The 17,500-nt window shown below is 42.9% G+C and overlaps 1 protein-coding gene across 5 annotated transcripts in view; it reads right to left on the bottom strand.

Moving 5' to 3' along the window:
• cylda (cylindromatosis (turban tumor syndrome), a) overlaps positions 1–17,335 on the bottom strand; it is a 26,227-nt gene extending 8,892 nt beyond the window's left edge. For 2 of the 5 annotated variants that reach the window (XR_003441914.2, XM_027155672.2), the window contains exons 1-11: positions 16,943–17,335; positions 10,700–11,302; positions 8,661–8,966; positions 7,221–7,326; positions 4,843–4,938; positions 3,037–3,153; positions 1,645–2,036; positions 1,042–1,207; positions 731–872; positions 114–236; positions 1–12 (exon numbers count right to left, since the gene is read on the bottom strand). The exon at positions 1–12 is cut by the window's left edge and continues 80 nt beyond it. Coding sequence is in view for 4 of the 5 variants with exons in the window: in XM_027155672.2 (XP_027011473.1) it covers positions 1–12; positions 114–236; positions 731–872; positions 1,042–1,207; positions 1,645–2,036; positions 3,037–3,153; positions 4,843–4,938; positions 7,221–7,326; positions 8,661–8,966; positions 10,700–11,191 (1,952 nt within the window). In the remaining variant the exon portion in view is untranslated. The remainder of the gene's footprint in view (positions 13–113; positions 237–730; positions 873–1,041; positions 1,208–1,644; positions 2,037–3,036; positions 3,154–4,842; positions 4,939–7,220; positions 7,327–8,660; positions 8,967–10,699; positions 11,303–16,942) is intronic. The other 3 variants (XM_027155677.2, XM_027155676.2, XM_027155678.2) reach the window with 3 other exon arrangements.
• Between the last annotated feature and the right edge of the window lie 165 nt (positions 17,336–17,500).

Here is a 17,500-nt window from a genome sequence, read left to right as displayed (position 1 = left end):
ACATAACCATGACTAACAAGCAAACACACACACACACACACAAGTGGATATGTCATGAATATTTGCTGTTCGTGCTGAAAGAACGTAGAATCAGTGTTGTGTCAGAGACTCACATCCGCAGTGGGTTGACTATCTCAGTGCGTAACAGCTCCTGTGTCTCCAGGTAGTATTCTACATCAGTCTTAGACTTCGGCCTCAGTAACACCGTGTCCAACACCGAGCTAAATGAAAATAGACTGAGAGGAGAGGAGTTGGAGAAGAGAGAAAACAAGAGCAAAAGTTTAGGATCACAGTGAAATTTTTTTTTTAAACAAACAAACAAACAAACAAATAAATAAATAAAAATGTTTTAAAATGCAAAAATCATTTCAGGAACAAAAAAGATGAGAAAACTTAAGAAAAAAGTGAAAAGAACATGAAAAAATAAATGAATTAAAAAATATAATAAGTGAATAATATGAAACAAATAAAAAGAAAAAAAAATTAAAAAGAAAATAAATAAATAAATAAATAGATGAACTGAAAAGAAAATAAAGAGTAAAAAATGAAGAATGAAAATAAAAGTAGATGAAAATAGGAAAAACACGTTTCATACATTTTCAACACAACCCAAAACATTTCTTAAAAAAGGAATTTGGGGGGTGGTGCATTAGAGGTACAAGGGAATGTTCATGAGCGTCGTGTGTGTGTGTGTGTGTCTCTGTGTGTGTGCGCACACGTGTGTGTGTACCAGAAAAGCGTGGAATCCAAGTAGCAGGAGTTGTAGTGACCTTGAATGCCTTTCTTCTTGCCGACCATCACATCTAGGCCATCACTCTCTGTACGAGGAGGAGTGTTCTCATTTACTACCTCACTCAGGTAACCACCAAACGCTACACACACACAAACACACACACACACACACACACGTTAACATCAATAAATATCAGAAATAAAAAGTTGCTGTTCTGTTGTTGTATAGCAGGGGTTTTTGTGTGTGCGCGTGTGTGTGTGTGTGTGTGTGTGTGTGTGAGTATGTGCGTGCGTGTGTGTGTGTGTTACCTATAGAGTTACAGCGTTCGATTGGATTGGGTGAATGGTGCTGGGAAGGGAAGCGTGAATCTGGACGGCAGCATTTCAGTTTCACAAACAAAGCTTTCTTTGGAGGACAAGTAAAGTAACGTGTGCCTTTAAAAGTACCGTCAGTGCATCCTAGAGACTCCTCTTCCTGCAAAAAAACACACACACACACACACACACACACACACACACACACACACACACACACACACCATTTTTAGACAGAATTGTAGTATAACTAGCAGGTAATAATAATAATAATAATAATAATAATAATAATAATAATAATAATAATAATAATAATAACAACATCTGATGATAAAGATGAAAATATGCAATCATTCAAATATTAATTTTAAATAATTAATTATTTATTAAAACTATTAAATGATCAATTATTCATTCCTGGATAATTACATTATAATAAGCACTACAACAATGATGTAAATTATCAGAATAAATAATTGATCATTTATATTTAATCATAAAAAATAATGTTTAACATAAAATATATATTTTATTTCTATTGTTTAAGACACACACCACCCACACACTCCACCCCCACTCACACACACACACACTGACCAGTTCCAGTCCTGCAAGAGGCTCCAGTAGTCCAGGTGGCAGGCCCACCCAGCGTATCACCCCGCAAAGGGGCGGATTCTCCTTCACCTCTACCAGTGACCCAACCTCTAACCCCGGCTGACCTTTAGGAGGCGACGGAGGCCTCGGAGAGGGAGCTGTTGGTGGAGGCGGAGCCTCCTGCTGCTCACCCATCACCGACTGGACGGATAGCGAGAGCGGCCCATGGCTCATGCTCCCATTGGGGCCGCTCTTGCGACTCAGGCTGAAGGGCAGCGAGTGAAACTTGTTGTCACTGGACAGTGACGGGGCAGTAGGCGGGGTGCGGGGAGGCGGTGACGCCTGGTTGAAGTCGGGGGGCGTTTCCGTCAGGGACTTAGCTGGGTCTTCACCCACTGGCAGGTGGAGAGAAAAGAGAAGAGACAATTAACATTCAATAAACAAACCAGGAATAATCCAGCCATGTATGAGCCGTACATCAATGTGGAAAAGCTACAAATATAAAATAGTTACTAAACTGTGGAAGTCTGTTTCGGCCAGGGAATAAAAAAAGCATGATTTTTGTTTAGTTTTGTTTGGTTTTGAGTTTTGTTTGGTTGTTTAGTTTTGGTAGCAGAAACAGGTAAAATTTTGACGTTTTCCGACAAATTTTTTACAATTCTTATCTCAAAATTCTGAGAAAATTTCAATTAACCAAGACTGATTTGTCTCAAAATTTTTTAATTTTTCTCAGCTTTTATTTCGTATCTCAAAGAAAAGATAAATTGTTTTTTTTTTGTCTTGTTTTTGATTTATCTCAGAATTTTCCCTTGTATCTAAATTCTGTTTTGACTCAAAATCCAGACTTCCTAAGATCCCAAGCTACTGAGAGATTAAACCAGAATCTCTGAAATAAATCAAGTCACTCCTTGGAAAATGAGAGTACTGAGAGTCCTTTTCCACAATAATTCACAGACTGCTAAAATGTGATTAAAAAAAGGAAAAAAAAAGCGGTGGGGGGTGGTGGTGGGGGGCAAGGACGTGTGCAGAATGTGAAGCGACGCAGTGACTCATGTAACATGCTACACAACCGCATTGGTTTCTATGCTCACGTAAACCCGGCCACCGATCCCATGAAACCCTCGGAGTGATCTTTTCATGCAGGTGATGAAAGGGGGAGAGCGAGTACACGGGATACGATGGTGGATGTGACAGTGATGTGAAAAGTCGTGAGAAAATCTTAGCAGCAAGATCTTAGCACGTTTGCTAGTGACACGTTTGCTAATCGCACGCTAATGTAAACGTGGGCTCGGTTTGAATTTGACTCTGTGAGCTCTCCTCTTGCTGATAAGATTTGCTGGATTATCCTTTCTGCATTCCCACTGATGGTCCCCGCTTCCCTTGGCTGCCGTTTACCTTCGTCTATGTACCACGTGCTTTTGGATTTGGACTGGGTCGGGTGATCGACAGAGCTGCCGTTTAACGTATAATAAAACTCAGACTTGCTTCTGCTGGCAGCCTGCAGACCTAACCCTAGATAACACATTCAACATATTGTCAGAGAGAGAGGGAGCGAGAGAGGGGGCGAGAGGGAGAGAAGGCAAGAGAGAGAGAAGGTGAGAAGCAAGCAATTTTATTTTCAAAAAATGCAAGAAACATGCAAGGAAGAAAGAAGGATGCAAGCAGAAAGAAAGCAAGAAAGAAAAAGCAAGAAAGAAGGATACAAGAAAGAAAGAAAGAAAGATGCAAGCAGAAAGAAAGCAAGCAAGAAAGAAAGAAAAAGAAAGAAAGAAAGAAAACAGTAAAATACACAAAAAGGACAAAAGAAAAAATATATTTGTTACTATTAATATTTAAGCAATTTTTGTTTATTAAAGGTGGGGTCTCCGATGTTTGAGAAATGCTTCAGAAAACTGTGTCGGGCCGACAAACAAAACCAAAACCAAAACAAAACAAACGTGTAGCCAATGAGCAGAAAGGGGCGTGTCTTGTCAATATGGGCTTTTTTCCTTCTCGATAGGTGAGTAACGTTGGTTTTGCTTTGTTACACAGAACTAATATATGTCTTTGTCCTTTACATGATTATGCTTGTGTGTCATTTTTGCTTGTTTGTTTATCTGCAATCGTATTGTTCTTCCCTTCAGCTATGATAAAGACACGTTTCTTTCCATTAGTCACCTGGGTTACGTATGTATGTGTGGGCGGAGCTATCGATACAGGGGTGGGACCCATTCGGGTTAGGGGCGTGTTTGTTTCGGTGATTTTACATGTCAACGTTGGCTTTCAAACAACAGAGACCGCACCTTTAATGTTAAAATGTATTATTTGACCATTATTGATTGAACAGAGTTATTTGTTCGTATTGACTATCAGTAACTGTGTAATGGCCATGTTCTGACACCACAGAATTCTGATTTACCACAAGGTTCTTACTTAATCATACAATAAGCAATTATAGATAGATAGAAGGGAAGGAAGGAAAGAAGGAAGGAAGAGACAAAAAGTCATCAATACTTTCGTCTCTGTAGACAGATCATGTGGCTAAAACGTTTCACAGTAAACATTGATGTTTATCAGCAACAGCAGGTTTCCTTTCTTCATTAGCCACATTAGCATAGCGTGGGTGAAGTGCCTCTTTAACTAGCATGAACGCTCAACAGCTCTCAGGCTGAGCCTTTATTAAGCTCAAATCTGTCACATACAAAACCATTTCAATGATAAACTGTGGGTTCGCATGAACCTTTAAGAGAAATGTGAATTTAGAAGGACAACACTGTTGCTAGGTAACTAAGGCAACTGGACACCTAGCAGCTGGCTAATAACTGAGGCTAACGGTTTAGTTTGCTGGCACCTTCATGATAGCTTAAATAAGCTTTAAACAACAGAGGAAATGAGGAAGATTTACCTCACGTTTTGTTAAATATTTGAAGAATAAATAAATACGAGTCTGTATTATTAAAGTTAAATATCGGAAAATAAAAAATAACTAAATAAAAATAGTGTAATTACAGTTAGCATCAAGTTAGCTAAGGTTTTGTGAATGGCAACATTGAGACATCAGCAGTATGATACACTGGAGCTGATGGGGAAAACCTATCCCATAGGAACACACAAATCTATCCCATAGTAGCAAGTGTGTATTAGAAGGGAGTTGGGGTAGTGTGCTGTTTAGTGTACAGCAAGGCCATGAGGAGTCGGAGTAGAACGCACAGGTTGGAGTACCTTTGCTCTTTGGTTTGCTCTGACTGCCAGACTTCTCACTGCTCCCTCTGGGAGTAAAGCTGGCTTTGGACAGCCTCGGGTCCTGCATGGAGTATTCTATATACACACACACACCGAGCCACAGACAGACAAACACACAGAGCCACAGACACACACACAGACACACACACAGACAGACAGAGAAGCACACAGTCACACACAGAGCAACAGACAGACAGACACACAAAGAGCCACAGACACATACACACAGACACACACACACAGACAAGCACACAAACAGACAGACAGAGAAGCACACAGAGTCACACACACAGAGCCACAGACAGACAGACACACAAAGAGCCACAGACACACACACAGACAAGCACACAAACAGACAGACAGAGAAGCACACAGAGTCACACACACAGAGCCACAGACAGACACACAAAGAGCCACAGACACACACAGACAGAAAGACACACACAGACACACACAGACAGACAGACAGACAGACAGACAGACAGACAGAAGCACAGAGCCACAGACAGAGAAGCACAGACAGAGAAGCACAGACAGAGAAGCACAGACAGAGAAGCACAGACAGAGAAGCACAGACACACACACACACACACACACACACACACACACACACACACACACACACACACACACACACACACACACACACACACACACACACACACACACACACACACACACACAGACAGACAAGCACACAAAGTCACAAACACACAAAGCCACAGACAGACACACACACAGGGACACAGACATGCAGAGACGCAGACATGCAGAGACGCAGACAGGCAGAGACGCAGACAGGCAGAGACGCAGACAGGCAGAGACACAGACAGGCAGAGACACAGACACATTAATTCCTAAATCCACTTCAGAACACTCGTCATGCTTTGTCCTATTGACAGTCATACCGTTAGCTCCAAAAGTTGACTAAAGTTAGAAAAGAGTCTTAAAATGATCTTTTATCCAGCATAAAAAAGTCTGAAAAAGGTGAAGAAATTTTGGGATCGTCTCCTTCTCTTTTTATTGTTTATGACACGTTTAATGATTGACGGCTCATAGGCGTTTTAAACAGATGCTGTTTGTAAGCCCCGCCCCTTATCTCACGTCTTCTCAGGACTTGTGGCACCTTGTGCGACATTTTCAATTCAACTGCCGCTGAGCGGTTCCTGACTCCACAGATACTATTACTAGTTTTCTTTCTTCCTGCTCTCCTTAAACACAAAACGGAGGAAATGCTCAGAGTGCAAACAAACAAACAAGTAAATAAATAAATAATAAACACGTAGGAGATCTGAGGGAGACAAAAGAGGAGTTCTACAGAAACAACAGAGCGGTCGTTCATTCGCTTATCATCTACATCAACAAAAAGCTGCATTCTGTACACCTACACATCACAGAAGTCTGTAACGTGGTACTGTAGCAGCTATGTGGTTACACAACTTCAAAACTACTCTGAAACGTTATACACATGACTGGGAAACATGCACACACACACACACACACACACGTGTGTAGAAGCGTAAACGTTCACGGAAAACAGAACGTACGAAGCTGAAGACTCGGAGGGTTTCATAAACAAGCTTTAAGACAAAAGCGTTTCTGTTCTCTCTCTCTCTCTCTCCCACTCCCACACACAAACACACACATCTCATGGTCACATGACCCACTCATGATCAAGTGTAACTGCAAACTCTACAGCAAGTGCTTATAATAAAGGTCAGGGTAATTAAATTGGATTAAATTGGATCGTGTGTGTGTGTGGGTGTGTGTGTGGTACGCGTGGAATTTCGAGTGTGAAGAGAAGACACGCCCATCTCTCGTGTTCCTAAACGTCGTAGGGCTTCTTCCGTGCTAAACGCTCTTTATTACATCTTTGTGCTTTTCAAAATACAATTGTGTAATTCAATGAAACTGATTTTTTAATTTTTTTTTTTAAAAGCCTAAGTTAACAAATATTTGGAATCATGACACTATGTCCCTACCGGTCGTGCTGTTTATCTGTTTAAAGTCATGTCGGAGAACGTAGATGAAACAAGGAATCCCTTTACATCTCTTTACATAATGGCCGCTGTCAGAGAGCAGGGAAATAATTAAAGTCCTGTTAGTGAACACACACATACTGCTCTCGGTCCTACAGCTCTCCTAAAGATCTGACGCTGGAGACTCCTTCCATAAGAAAATGTCACCAGATCGATGAATTTTTTAAATATATTTGAATGTGTTCTCTATTAACGGTGCTGAGGTACGAAAGGTACGAGGCACACGTCTTATTCTGTCTGTCTCGAAAGCGTCTTCACTTAACGGGCACGTGAGGATTAAAAAAAACAAAACAAAAAAAAAAAAACACAAGCACTCACCTGGAATGACATCACCGATGGGCACGAGACGGGTGTGCTCGAGGCTGGCGAAATTACACAGCAGTTTCCCGTCGATCACGCCGTCCCAGTCTCCGATGGGATTGTCCTGAGGGCGAGACGTACAGCAACCTATTACTGACGCTGGACTAGCTCGTCGTACGTGCACCCTTCGTGTACTGTGACTTTTCGAAGCGCCGACACGGACGTCTGTCTCTGTATCCTACTCGACCTCCTATATACTGATGGACGACTACTTCGGAAAAGAAATAAATAGAATTCAAAAAAAAAAAAAAGAAGAAGAAATCTCCTCAACAGGATGACAAACACGTCTTATTCTAATTCTCATCGCTCGTGTGGTAGCGACATGATTTTGACACGAGTGAGTGAACGCTGCACATGTTCAGCTCTGAATCTTCGTATCAGCTACGACTTTACTATGGAACCGACAGATCAGATTAGACCTTTCCTGCTGAGATGGAACTATTCGGCAAACAATCTCTGCTCTGTGCTGAAGGGCTGTGCCTGAAACCACTGGACGACACTGTGTGTGTGTGTGTGTGTGTGTGTGTGTGTGTGTGTGTGTGTGTGTGTGTGTGTAATGGCAGTGTCTTGTCTGAGCGTTTGGCTGCCCTCCACAACGCTGCTCATGCTCTCCCTCCGTCTCTCCCTCCCTTCTCGCCCTTCCACCCTTTCATCCCTCCATCCTCCTCTCTCTAAAGTGTGACTGCTCTGTTGTTTCAGGTTTGATGGCCAAGTGGGCTGTCCGAGTGCACGCGGAAGGCAGGAGAACGTCTCACGCGTCCGGACACGTCTCCCAGATTTGTGCGTTGTGTTCGAAACGGCGATAAATGTAAAAAAAAAAAAAAAAAAAAAAAAAAAAAAAAAAAAAAGGGAAGAACAAAAAAAAAGGGATTTCTAAAGGGAATACTCGGCCTGTTTCATCTTTAGTAGGCGTGTCACATGCTGGGACAAAAAATTTGCCCCACTTGTGATTTCACATCTATTTCATTTGGACACATGAACCAAAAGAGCAGGAAATGGGAGAGTAAGGTTGAAAACATACTACGAGAACTCGTGTGATGAATCAAAAGAATCAGCACTCATTAAATTAGTACATTAACAGATTCTATCTATTTGGGTCTCATATGCCCCGTTTATGTTCTCCTTTAAACACCTTGCACTTGTGCAGCGCTACAGCTCCGCCCCCTGGACCCGCCTACGCTACGTGATCGTTGGTTCGTTTGTGTGTCTGTTAAGAAAACAAAACCGTGGTGTGACATGTTTTTATATTGCAGAGATGTATTAAAACCCAGCACTAAGAAAAAGTTAAAGTCTAAACGTTTACTGACTCATACATTTGTGTGTGTGAGTGTGTAGGAGTGCCCGTGTGTGTGTGTGTACCAGGTGTACCACAGCGTCTGCATTTTTTTTTTTTTTTACCATATCGACTCCGACGTAATAGCCGAGGGTCTCGTTGCCGGGTAAAAGGTCGCAGAAGATGACAGTGCCACGTTCAAGGCCCTCGTGTAGTTGAACCAGGACGCGAGAGTTGAGCTCCAGAGGCCGGAGATCTCCTTCCACGTCCGGCTCGTTGTCCACCAGGCTCAGGTGGTCCACCTCAAGCTCCTCATCCTCCCAGAGCTCCAGTTTATCTAGAGCAACAAACACGCCGCACTCATCTTCACAGCGGAACAGCTGCTGACCCTGATACGAGCCCTCTGTAAAACCCTGACCACGACCCTCCTCCTGAGAGACAGAGAGAGAGGGAGAGAGAGAGGGAGAGGCCGACAGAGAGAGAGAGAGAGAGAGAGAGAGAGAGAAAGAGAGAGACACAGAGAGACAGAAGGTGAAAGAAAGCGAGAGACAGAGAGACAGAGGGTGTGAGAGAGAGAGAGAGAGAGAGAGAGAGAGAGAGAGAGAGAGATGGACAAAAGGTGTAAGAGAAAGAAACAGACAGATAGAAAGACAGAAAGTCGGATAGAGAAAGATGCACAGAGACAGCCACAGAAAGAAAGAGGTTGAGAAAACGAAACAGAAGGTCAGAGAGAGAGAGAGAGGCAGAGGATGAGAAAGAGAGAGACACAGAGACAGAGGGTGTGTGTGAGAGAGAGAGAGAGAGAGAGAGAGAGAGAGAGAGAGAGAGAGAGAGGGTGAAAGAGAAAAAGAGAGAGAGAGAGACAGAGAGAGAGACAGAGGGTGAGAGAGAGACAAAATAACTATTATTACATGATCAAATTTTTACTTTTTTTATTTATATAAATCACATGTTAAAAGTAAAAAGAATTCAATTGTTAAAAATGAAAACTTGACTAACTTTTCAAATAAAAGAAATAAGAGACTAATATAATATAAAATATAAAATTCTTCTAATCCTCAGGACTGATGCATTGTTGTATTTCCCGCTACCTAATATGTACCGTAGAACCTCCGAGTCAAAGGTCTAATAAATCAGCAGGGCTTCAGTTTAATGGAACACATGAACATGAGGAAGTTCACAGATCTGATGTGGAAGAAACTGTGTTTGGTTTCAAATGTTCAAGAACAGCCCACGGAGAAAAAAGGTCACTAACATGTCACCCAAGTTACACGATCTCCTTCTTACACACACACACACACACACACACACACACACACACACACACACACACACACACACACACACACACACACACACACACACACACACACACACACACACACACACACACACACACACACACACACACACACACACACACACCACAACCACGTCAGTGTTCCATCAGGCCTAACCTGAACACAGTTACTGCTGAAGTGTGTGTGCAGTGGAGCTTCCACATGAAGACACACAGCAGCTGGACACAGTGTCCTCAACACAGCACGTCCCCCGGCACGGCACACACAAACGCAGTATTGTCCCAGTTACTCACCCTGCTTGTGCTCATGCTCAGAATCTCAACGATCAGTGTTTGTGCTCTCGCACCCTCTCGCACCCTCTCGCACCCTCTCGCTCCCTCTCGCTCCCTCTCGCACCCTCTCGCACCCTCTCACACCCTCTCACACCCTCTCACACCCTCTCACACCCTCTCACACCCTCTCACACCCTCTCACACACTCTCACACACTCTCACACACTCTCACACACTCTGTCATGATGACTAATTATTAAAGAGTCTTGTCATTTCACATGCTGATCTAATTCTTTTAGAAAATGTTTTTTTTTGTTGCTTTTATTTGTTTAACTCTAGTTTTTGGGCCGATATTTTGAATGGATAGAATTATAAAATCATCTTAAAATATACACACACCCACTCTTAAATATAGTAGCAGAGGTGCTGAGAAAAAAGGTAAAAATAAATAAATAAATAAATAAATAAATAAATAACAACCTACTGCCACTAAATAGATATTAAAATAAATAAATAAATAAATAAATAAATAAATAAATAAATAAATAAATAAATAAATAAAATAAAAAACATGCTCGATCTCCTGCTCACCAGCAGCTCAACACCGAACCAGATCCCCGACAGGGCTCGGTCAGGCAGCAGAGCTCCTTTAAATCTGACGACTCCAGGTAACGGCAGGTCACCGGAGCGCAGCTGGACTCGCACCCTGGAGCCGCAGCGTATGGAGCGAGCGCGCTGAAGCCTCGCCGTGTCGCACAGCAGCCCGTAGCGCTCCTCACAGTTGGTGATGGGAAAGAGCAGCTCGGCCAGAGCCTCGTCCAGCTCCAGTGCATCTCGCTCATCTACGCTGGCCACCACGTTGCTCTGATCCAGAATTCGTAGGCTGCGCTTGCCCTTGGTGGGGGGCAACGGGCGGCCCAGGGTGGTGCGCTCGGGACAGACTTGACCTAGACTCCCACGCGGCACACGCACCCCCTTCTGCCCGGCCTTCTCCACCACACATTCCTTCAGCAGCATGAAGAAGCGCCAGTCATCTCGCGGGCTGCCCGCCCCTTTCTCCTGACTCCACAGCACCGAGCTCATGGCTGCATCGCAGAGCCCACTCAAAGGGTCGAAATGTGAGGGGTCAGCAAGCACGGGGATGGACACGAGGATGGGGATGAGGCACTCGCATGATCATCCACGCACCCAGAGCTGGAAATGCAAAGGAAAACACAGCATGGATTATTTTATTTTTACATTCTAACCAAATGCACTGCTAAATAATCTGAGTGCTGATTTGCCATTGAAATATTCAGCATTAATTCCAACAGTCCACTTTCAAAACGGGGGGATTATAAACATGCTCAAAGAAACTCACATAAATAGGTAACGCTCGTAAGATAATTACAGCAAAGTTCACAGAGTACCTTAAATAAATGCAGTAAAACATAGAGCTCCAAAGGTTTGTGAGAGAACAGAAGGAATGAATAAAACTATATTTACTGTAAAGAGTAATATTAAACACGAGTGTACACAAGATGCTGGGGTTTCCTCTCCGATACGTTCTGCAGCATCGTGCTGCGTGAGAGAAGGCTACGAGGCTACGATCGGCCGGACGTCAGAGAGTGAAAGCGACACAGTGAACAACATGAATTAATTATGTGCTGAGGCGCTCGGGGGGAAGCTGGTTTACTAGGGTCTTGTGTCGGACACTGAGGAATTACCACAGCAGCTGTGTGTGAGGTCACAATGAAAAGATGTGTGGTGGCCTTCGAGGACTAAAAACCACACCTCTGTGAGATGATACAGCTTTACACACACACACACACACACACACACACCCCAAGTCAAGAAGCCTTTTATTGTCATTTCAATTCAAATCCTAGCCACACAAAGTGCAACATGTGCAACAGTGTGCACTCATACACACACGCGGGCACTCATATGCGCACACACACGTGCACTCACACACGCGGGCACTCATACACACATTAACACAATCATCCCTCAGCACCTGATTGAGAAGCTGAGCCGGCGGAGACTAAACACCTCCCTATGCAACTGGATCCTGGACTTCCTGACTGCGAAACTTCAGTCAGTCCGTTTCGAGAACGATATCTCCAGCACCACCACGATGAGCACTGGAGCTCCTCAGGGCTGCGTGCTCAGTCCACTGCTGTTCACTCTGCTGACGCACGACTGTGTAGCGATGCACAGATCAAACTATATCATCGAGTTCGCCGATGACACGACCGTGGTGGGTCTCATCAGCAAGAACGACGAGTCAGCATACAGGGAGGAGGTGCAACAAGCTAACTGCCTGGTGTAGAGCCAACAACCTGTCTCTGAATGTTGATAAGACCAAAAGAGATGGTTGTTGACTTCAGGAGAGCACAGAGCGACCACTTTCTGCTGAACATCGACGGATCATCTGTAGAGATTGTCAAGAGCATCAAATCTCTTGGTGTCCATCTAGCGGAGAACTTCACCTGGTCACTCAGCACCAGCTCCATCACCAAGAAACATCATACGAAGTCTGAGAAAAGCCCATCCACACACGTGCACTTATACACACACACACACACACACACACACACACTCATACACTCTAACCGTACAATCTGTTCCAGTTATATTAGGGTATGTCAGCATATTGCAGCCTTCTGTGTGTGAGCACTGCCAAGATCAGCATTTACATAACCATGAACAAATTAAGTGTGTGTTGCTTGCACACTGACTCACACACACACAATGCGTCTCGATGCTCGGGTTTCCCCTCTCGCCGCGGGCTGTGTTGCAAAAGCTGGAGGGGATTTTACACAAACTCACACGCTTACTTTCCACTCACTACATAACAATATCAAACCACTGTCTGCTCAAAATACCTCAACAGTGTGATCCAGACAGGACTGTGCGAGCTTACGATGAGATACCGGAGGGTCGGGCGAAGACCAGATGGGACTACGATCGTATGCCAAATGATCTGCACTTTCAGATTTTTATTTTAATTCATCAGAAAGTCCTGTAATATCAGAAGGAATATCAGGGTCTGAAACAGCTGTACTAAATTAATTAATAAATTACTGGGATACATACAGTGTATAAAACATCTTCAAGGTTCACGATACAATCACTTGGTCTCAGTTAATGACTCTGTGTGTGTGTTTTCTGACAGTTAACTGTTCCCAAAACATAGAATAAAGTGCATTTCAGTCTATTCCGTTATTCCATTACTCTATTAATTCCCCTTTGGAAGCGTTTAGAGATTCGATTCTGTACGTTCACGCGTTTCTCTTTGAAACAGGAAGTGTGTAGAATCACTCGACTGATTCGCGCCGCCGCTGGATCTAACTAACTAGCCAGTCTTGAAAGCACTTGAACGTGAGATAAATAGTGAAACTATAACACGGACGAGGTCCTAGACTTCGAGTCATCGTGTGTTTATTCCGTTTGCGATGAGGTCGATCGAGTGCAGACACTTTTTTTTTTAACGGTTCGCCGGCAAAATGGAAAAGGACTTGTAGGACATCGGTCGCAAGTCTGATCTAAAATCAGTCAGAGAAATATCAGAGTTACAGGCTTTGTGTTTCACACAGCAAAAACCATGTTTACTGCCAACAACCTGCTACTGTAGAGCGAGACACGTCCCTAAGGGGAGAAACAAACGTTTTTGGACTAAATGAAGACAGACATTTTTTTTTACAAATATATAAATCAGAACTGAAGAGACCTTAAAGTAAAAGTAAAAATTTGTGTTTTGTATTTGTGTGTTTCAGATGACAATACCGAGAAATATCTAGGTAAAGGTTTTAGACATATTCTTGATTTGACTGTACAATGTCGTTTTTGGGAAATGTTTGGCCGACTCATCCTGTACCAGTTGAAAAAAGTCAGTCTCAGCAAACAAAATCACATTCAAAGCTAATTTTAGTCCTTTCTTTTTGCAGGTAAACTTGACTACGAAGATGTTTTGAAGGCCTGAAAGCGGACACTATGGTGCCAATCCGAAGTCTAGCGTTACTGCCGCACATCTCCATGATCCCTGATAGGATCCGGAGCTTCTCCAGGTTTCCTCTGGGAGCTCCGGGTTCCTACTTTCCCCAGAAACATGCCTGTAGGTGGACTGTTAGAAATAAAGGTGCAAACGTGTGTGTGTGTGTGTGTGTGTGTGTGTGTGTGTGTGTGTGTGTGTGTGTGTGCGTGTGCGTGCGTGTGTGTGGTAAACCAATATAAAACCCCCTAGAACAGTTCCCTGATTCCTTCCTGTTATACCAGGGATAGACTGAGGGCCTTTTCAAACCTGGTCACTTCATGTGTTTTCTCTGATCCGATAGCTATCCAATTTGTTAAAACTGTTCCATTTACATCAGGCCACATAAACACGTCTCGGCGAATCGGATATCGATCCGATCTTTCTACTCCCGCCCAATATGCAAATATATTTTACCTCATTTCCGGGGTAATTGAAATGGAACACGCTTTGGTGGATGTGGTTGCTACAGAAATCAGCATTTACTGTTTGCTGCATTTTAAGACCCGACGAGACGCCTGGGTGAAAGATCGGAGTCAGCGCTGGTGGGAAAACATATTTGTTTCTGGTGCGATGCACGACTCGTGAGTCACCTGCGAGTGACGTACTTCCGTTTGGGAGGAGTATAGTGCTGATGTATGTGGCTTGAACAACCACATGCATTTACACCTGTCCAGTTTCATCTGAAACGCGTCCCAGACCACCTCCTGAAGGGGTTTGAGCGATCGGATTTATATCCATTTCGAAACCGTTTCGGAGGGCATATAGACCTGGTCTTTTTACCATTGGATAGCTATCTGGTCACAGAAAACGCATGAAGTGACCAGTTGTAAAAATAGATCCACCTCCACCAGAATGAAGTGTTTACTGAAGATGAATAAATTTATCATATCGTAAAGATTATTATCTTACATTCCACAAAACAACATTTATAAGGCTGTTTTCTGTTTTCTTAGAAATCGTGATAAACCCTGACCCCATGGATTACTGATAGCTGATAAGTAAAAGAAATGGTTCAAATATCAGCTCTCATCTCTAATCTCTCTTCCGTCGTGAGATTTAAAACATTTCATATTTAATATCTGATGTACCTGCAGATTTAATTCTTGCCAGGATACATCTGGATATCTGATGCTGAGAAGCTAGTTCATGCATTCATGACCTCTAGACTGGACTATTGTAATGCATTACTAGGTGGTTGTCCTGCATCTTTAATAAATAGGTTACAGTTTGCAGCTGCCAGAGTTTTCACCAGGACAAGAAAGTATGACCATATAACCCCAATTTTATCGTCTCTACACTGGCTACCTGTTAAGTTTAGAATTGATTACAAACTGCTGCTACTTACGTACAAGGCTCTTATTGGTTTAGCTCCCATCTATCTAACTAGTCTTCTAACACGTTACAATCCTTCACGCTCTCCGAGATCACAAAACTCAGGACTTCTGGTAGTTCCCAGAATATCTAAGTCTACTGAAGGTGCTAGAGCGTTTTCTTATTTAGCTCCCAAACTTTGGAATAGTCTTCCTGATGGTGTTCGGGTCTCAGACACACTTTCCCAGTTTAAATGTAGATTAAAAACTCATCTTTTTAGTCAGACGTACACATAATACATCCCATAATATTGTGCTCTAATACATCAGATGCACATTATCATCTAGTGCTTATTAATATTATGAACAGCAGCTACGTTAATTCCTCTCCACTGCTTCTCTCTTTCTACCATCCCGAGGCATCCAGAAATTGTACCAGCTCCGATTGTCTAAAGTTCCATAATGATTTTGGACCCCCACTGAGACGAGGCCGACACTATGAGGAGCCCGAGCCAGACACCATGAGGAGCCCGAAGCAGACACTATGAGGAGCCCGAGCCAGACACTATGAGGAGCCCGAGCCAGACACTATGAGGAGCCCGAGCCAGACACTATGAGGAGCCCGAGCCAGACACTATGAGGAGCCCGAGCCAGACACTATGAGGAGCCTGAGGCAGACACTATGAGGAGCCTGAGGCAGACACTATGAGGATCCTGAGGCAGACACTATGAGGATCCTGAGGCAGACACTATGAGGATCCTTAGACATCTTCAGATGTTCCAGCTAAAGTCAGACTGTGCTATACTAAATAGAAGATACCAACTCCATGCGGTCTTTGAGGACAACAACCTCCTCATCAATACAACATTTATCAGACTGTAAATTTATAAATCACACCCTCACGTCACCCAGATGAGGATGAGGATGAGGACGAGTCTGGTTCCTCTCAAGGTTCCTCTACCATCTAAGGGAGTTTTTCCTCCCCACAGTCACCTCAGACTTGCTCATTGTGGATAAATACAAACACTTCAATATCTCTAATATCAATCTTGCATTTTTGTATTACATTAATCTTTATATGAACATTTTGCTCTATGTTTATGTTCTGTATAGCTGCTTCGAGACAACGTCAGTTGTTAAAAGCGCTATAGAAATAAATCCGAATCGAATTGAACGTGTGCTGAAATATAAATCTACACCCAGACCACAGAATCACTATCGTATGACTGTAAATAAGGCAGGAATCAGAGCGTAATGATGCCGAGATGTAACTACAATGACAGGCGGTTTAAATCAGCTGTCATCATCAGCTGTAGCTTTAAACATCACAACTTACTCAAGCCGATTTATTCTGCGTCCAAACAACAAATAATAACAACATTCTGTCCATGATTCTACATTGAGACTTTTTTTTTAGGAATATCGTTAAGTCTGTAGCTGAAAACATTCGCCGGTTAGCGAGAAGCTACTGTTTTTCACTTATTTAACTAAATGACATAAATAATTACCTTATCGAAGCTCCTTGTTAAATGAAAACCTCTTCGTCTCTGATGTGGAAATGTCACCGATGCGTTATTTCTTATGTTTTCGACCAAAACATGAACGTTTCGGCGTTGCTAGCGAGCGAGCTAGCTGCTGTTGCTAACCGCCTCACCGCTAGCACCGTGCTAAAGATGCTAATACAGATTAGCTAGCTAGGTACGCAGGTAAGTATGTAGATAGCGAACTACAATCAGCGTTAAATTAACAGGTTTTTTTGGTTTTAATTAGCTGGGTTTTTGACCGAAAATAGAAATAAAATAATGACGTAACGGCAGCGAATTGTTTAAAAATATAAATAATTTATAGTGTGTATTAAACGAATCTAACGTGTTCGCGTGCACATATTCGTCTCCGATTGGTCCAAAAACGTCATATCTAGCATCGATTGGCTATTTCTGTTTAAGTCCCACCTCCTGGGGTTTTCCACTAGGTTTGTTTGAAGCGCTACGGAAGCCTATTGGTTGTAGCTAAAATAAAGGCTCTCTTTTAAAGTGTACTATAGAATAAAGAGTATTGATTTATCT

This window comes from Tachysurus fulvidraco, chromosome 1 (assembly GCF_022655615.1).
Source record: "Tachysurus fulvidraco isolate hzauxx_2018 chromosome 1, HZAU_PFXX_2.0, whole genome shotgun sequence".
Lineage (NCBI taxonomy): Eukaryota > Metazoa > Chordata > Actinopteri > Siluriformes > Bagridae > Tachysurus > Tachysurus fulvidraco.
The sequence above is the reverse complement of the archived record's forward strand: the minus strand, read 5'-3'. Positions and strand labels throughout refer to the sequence as shown.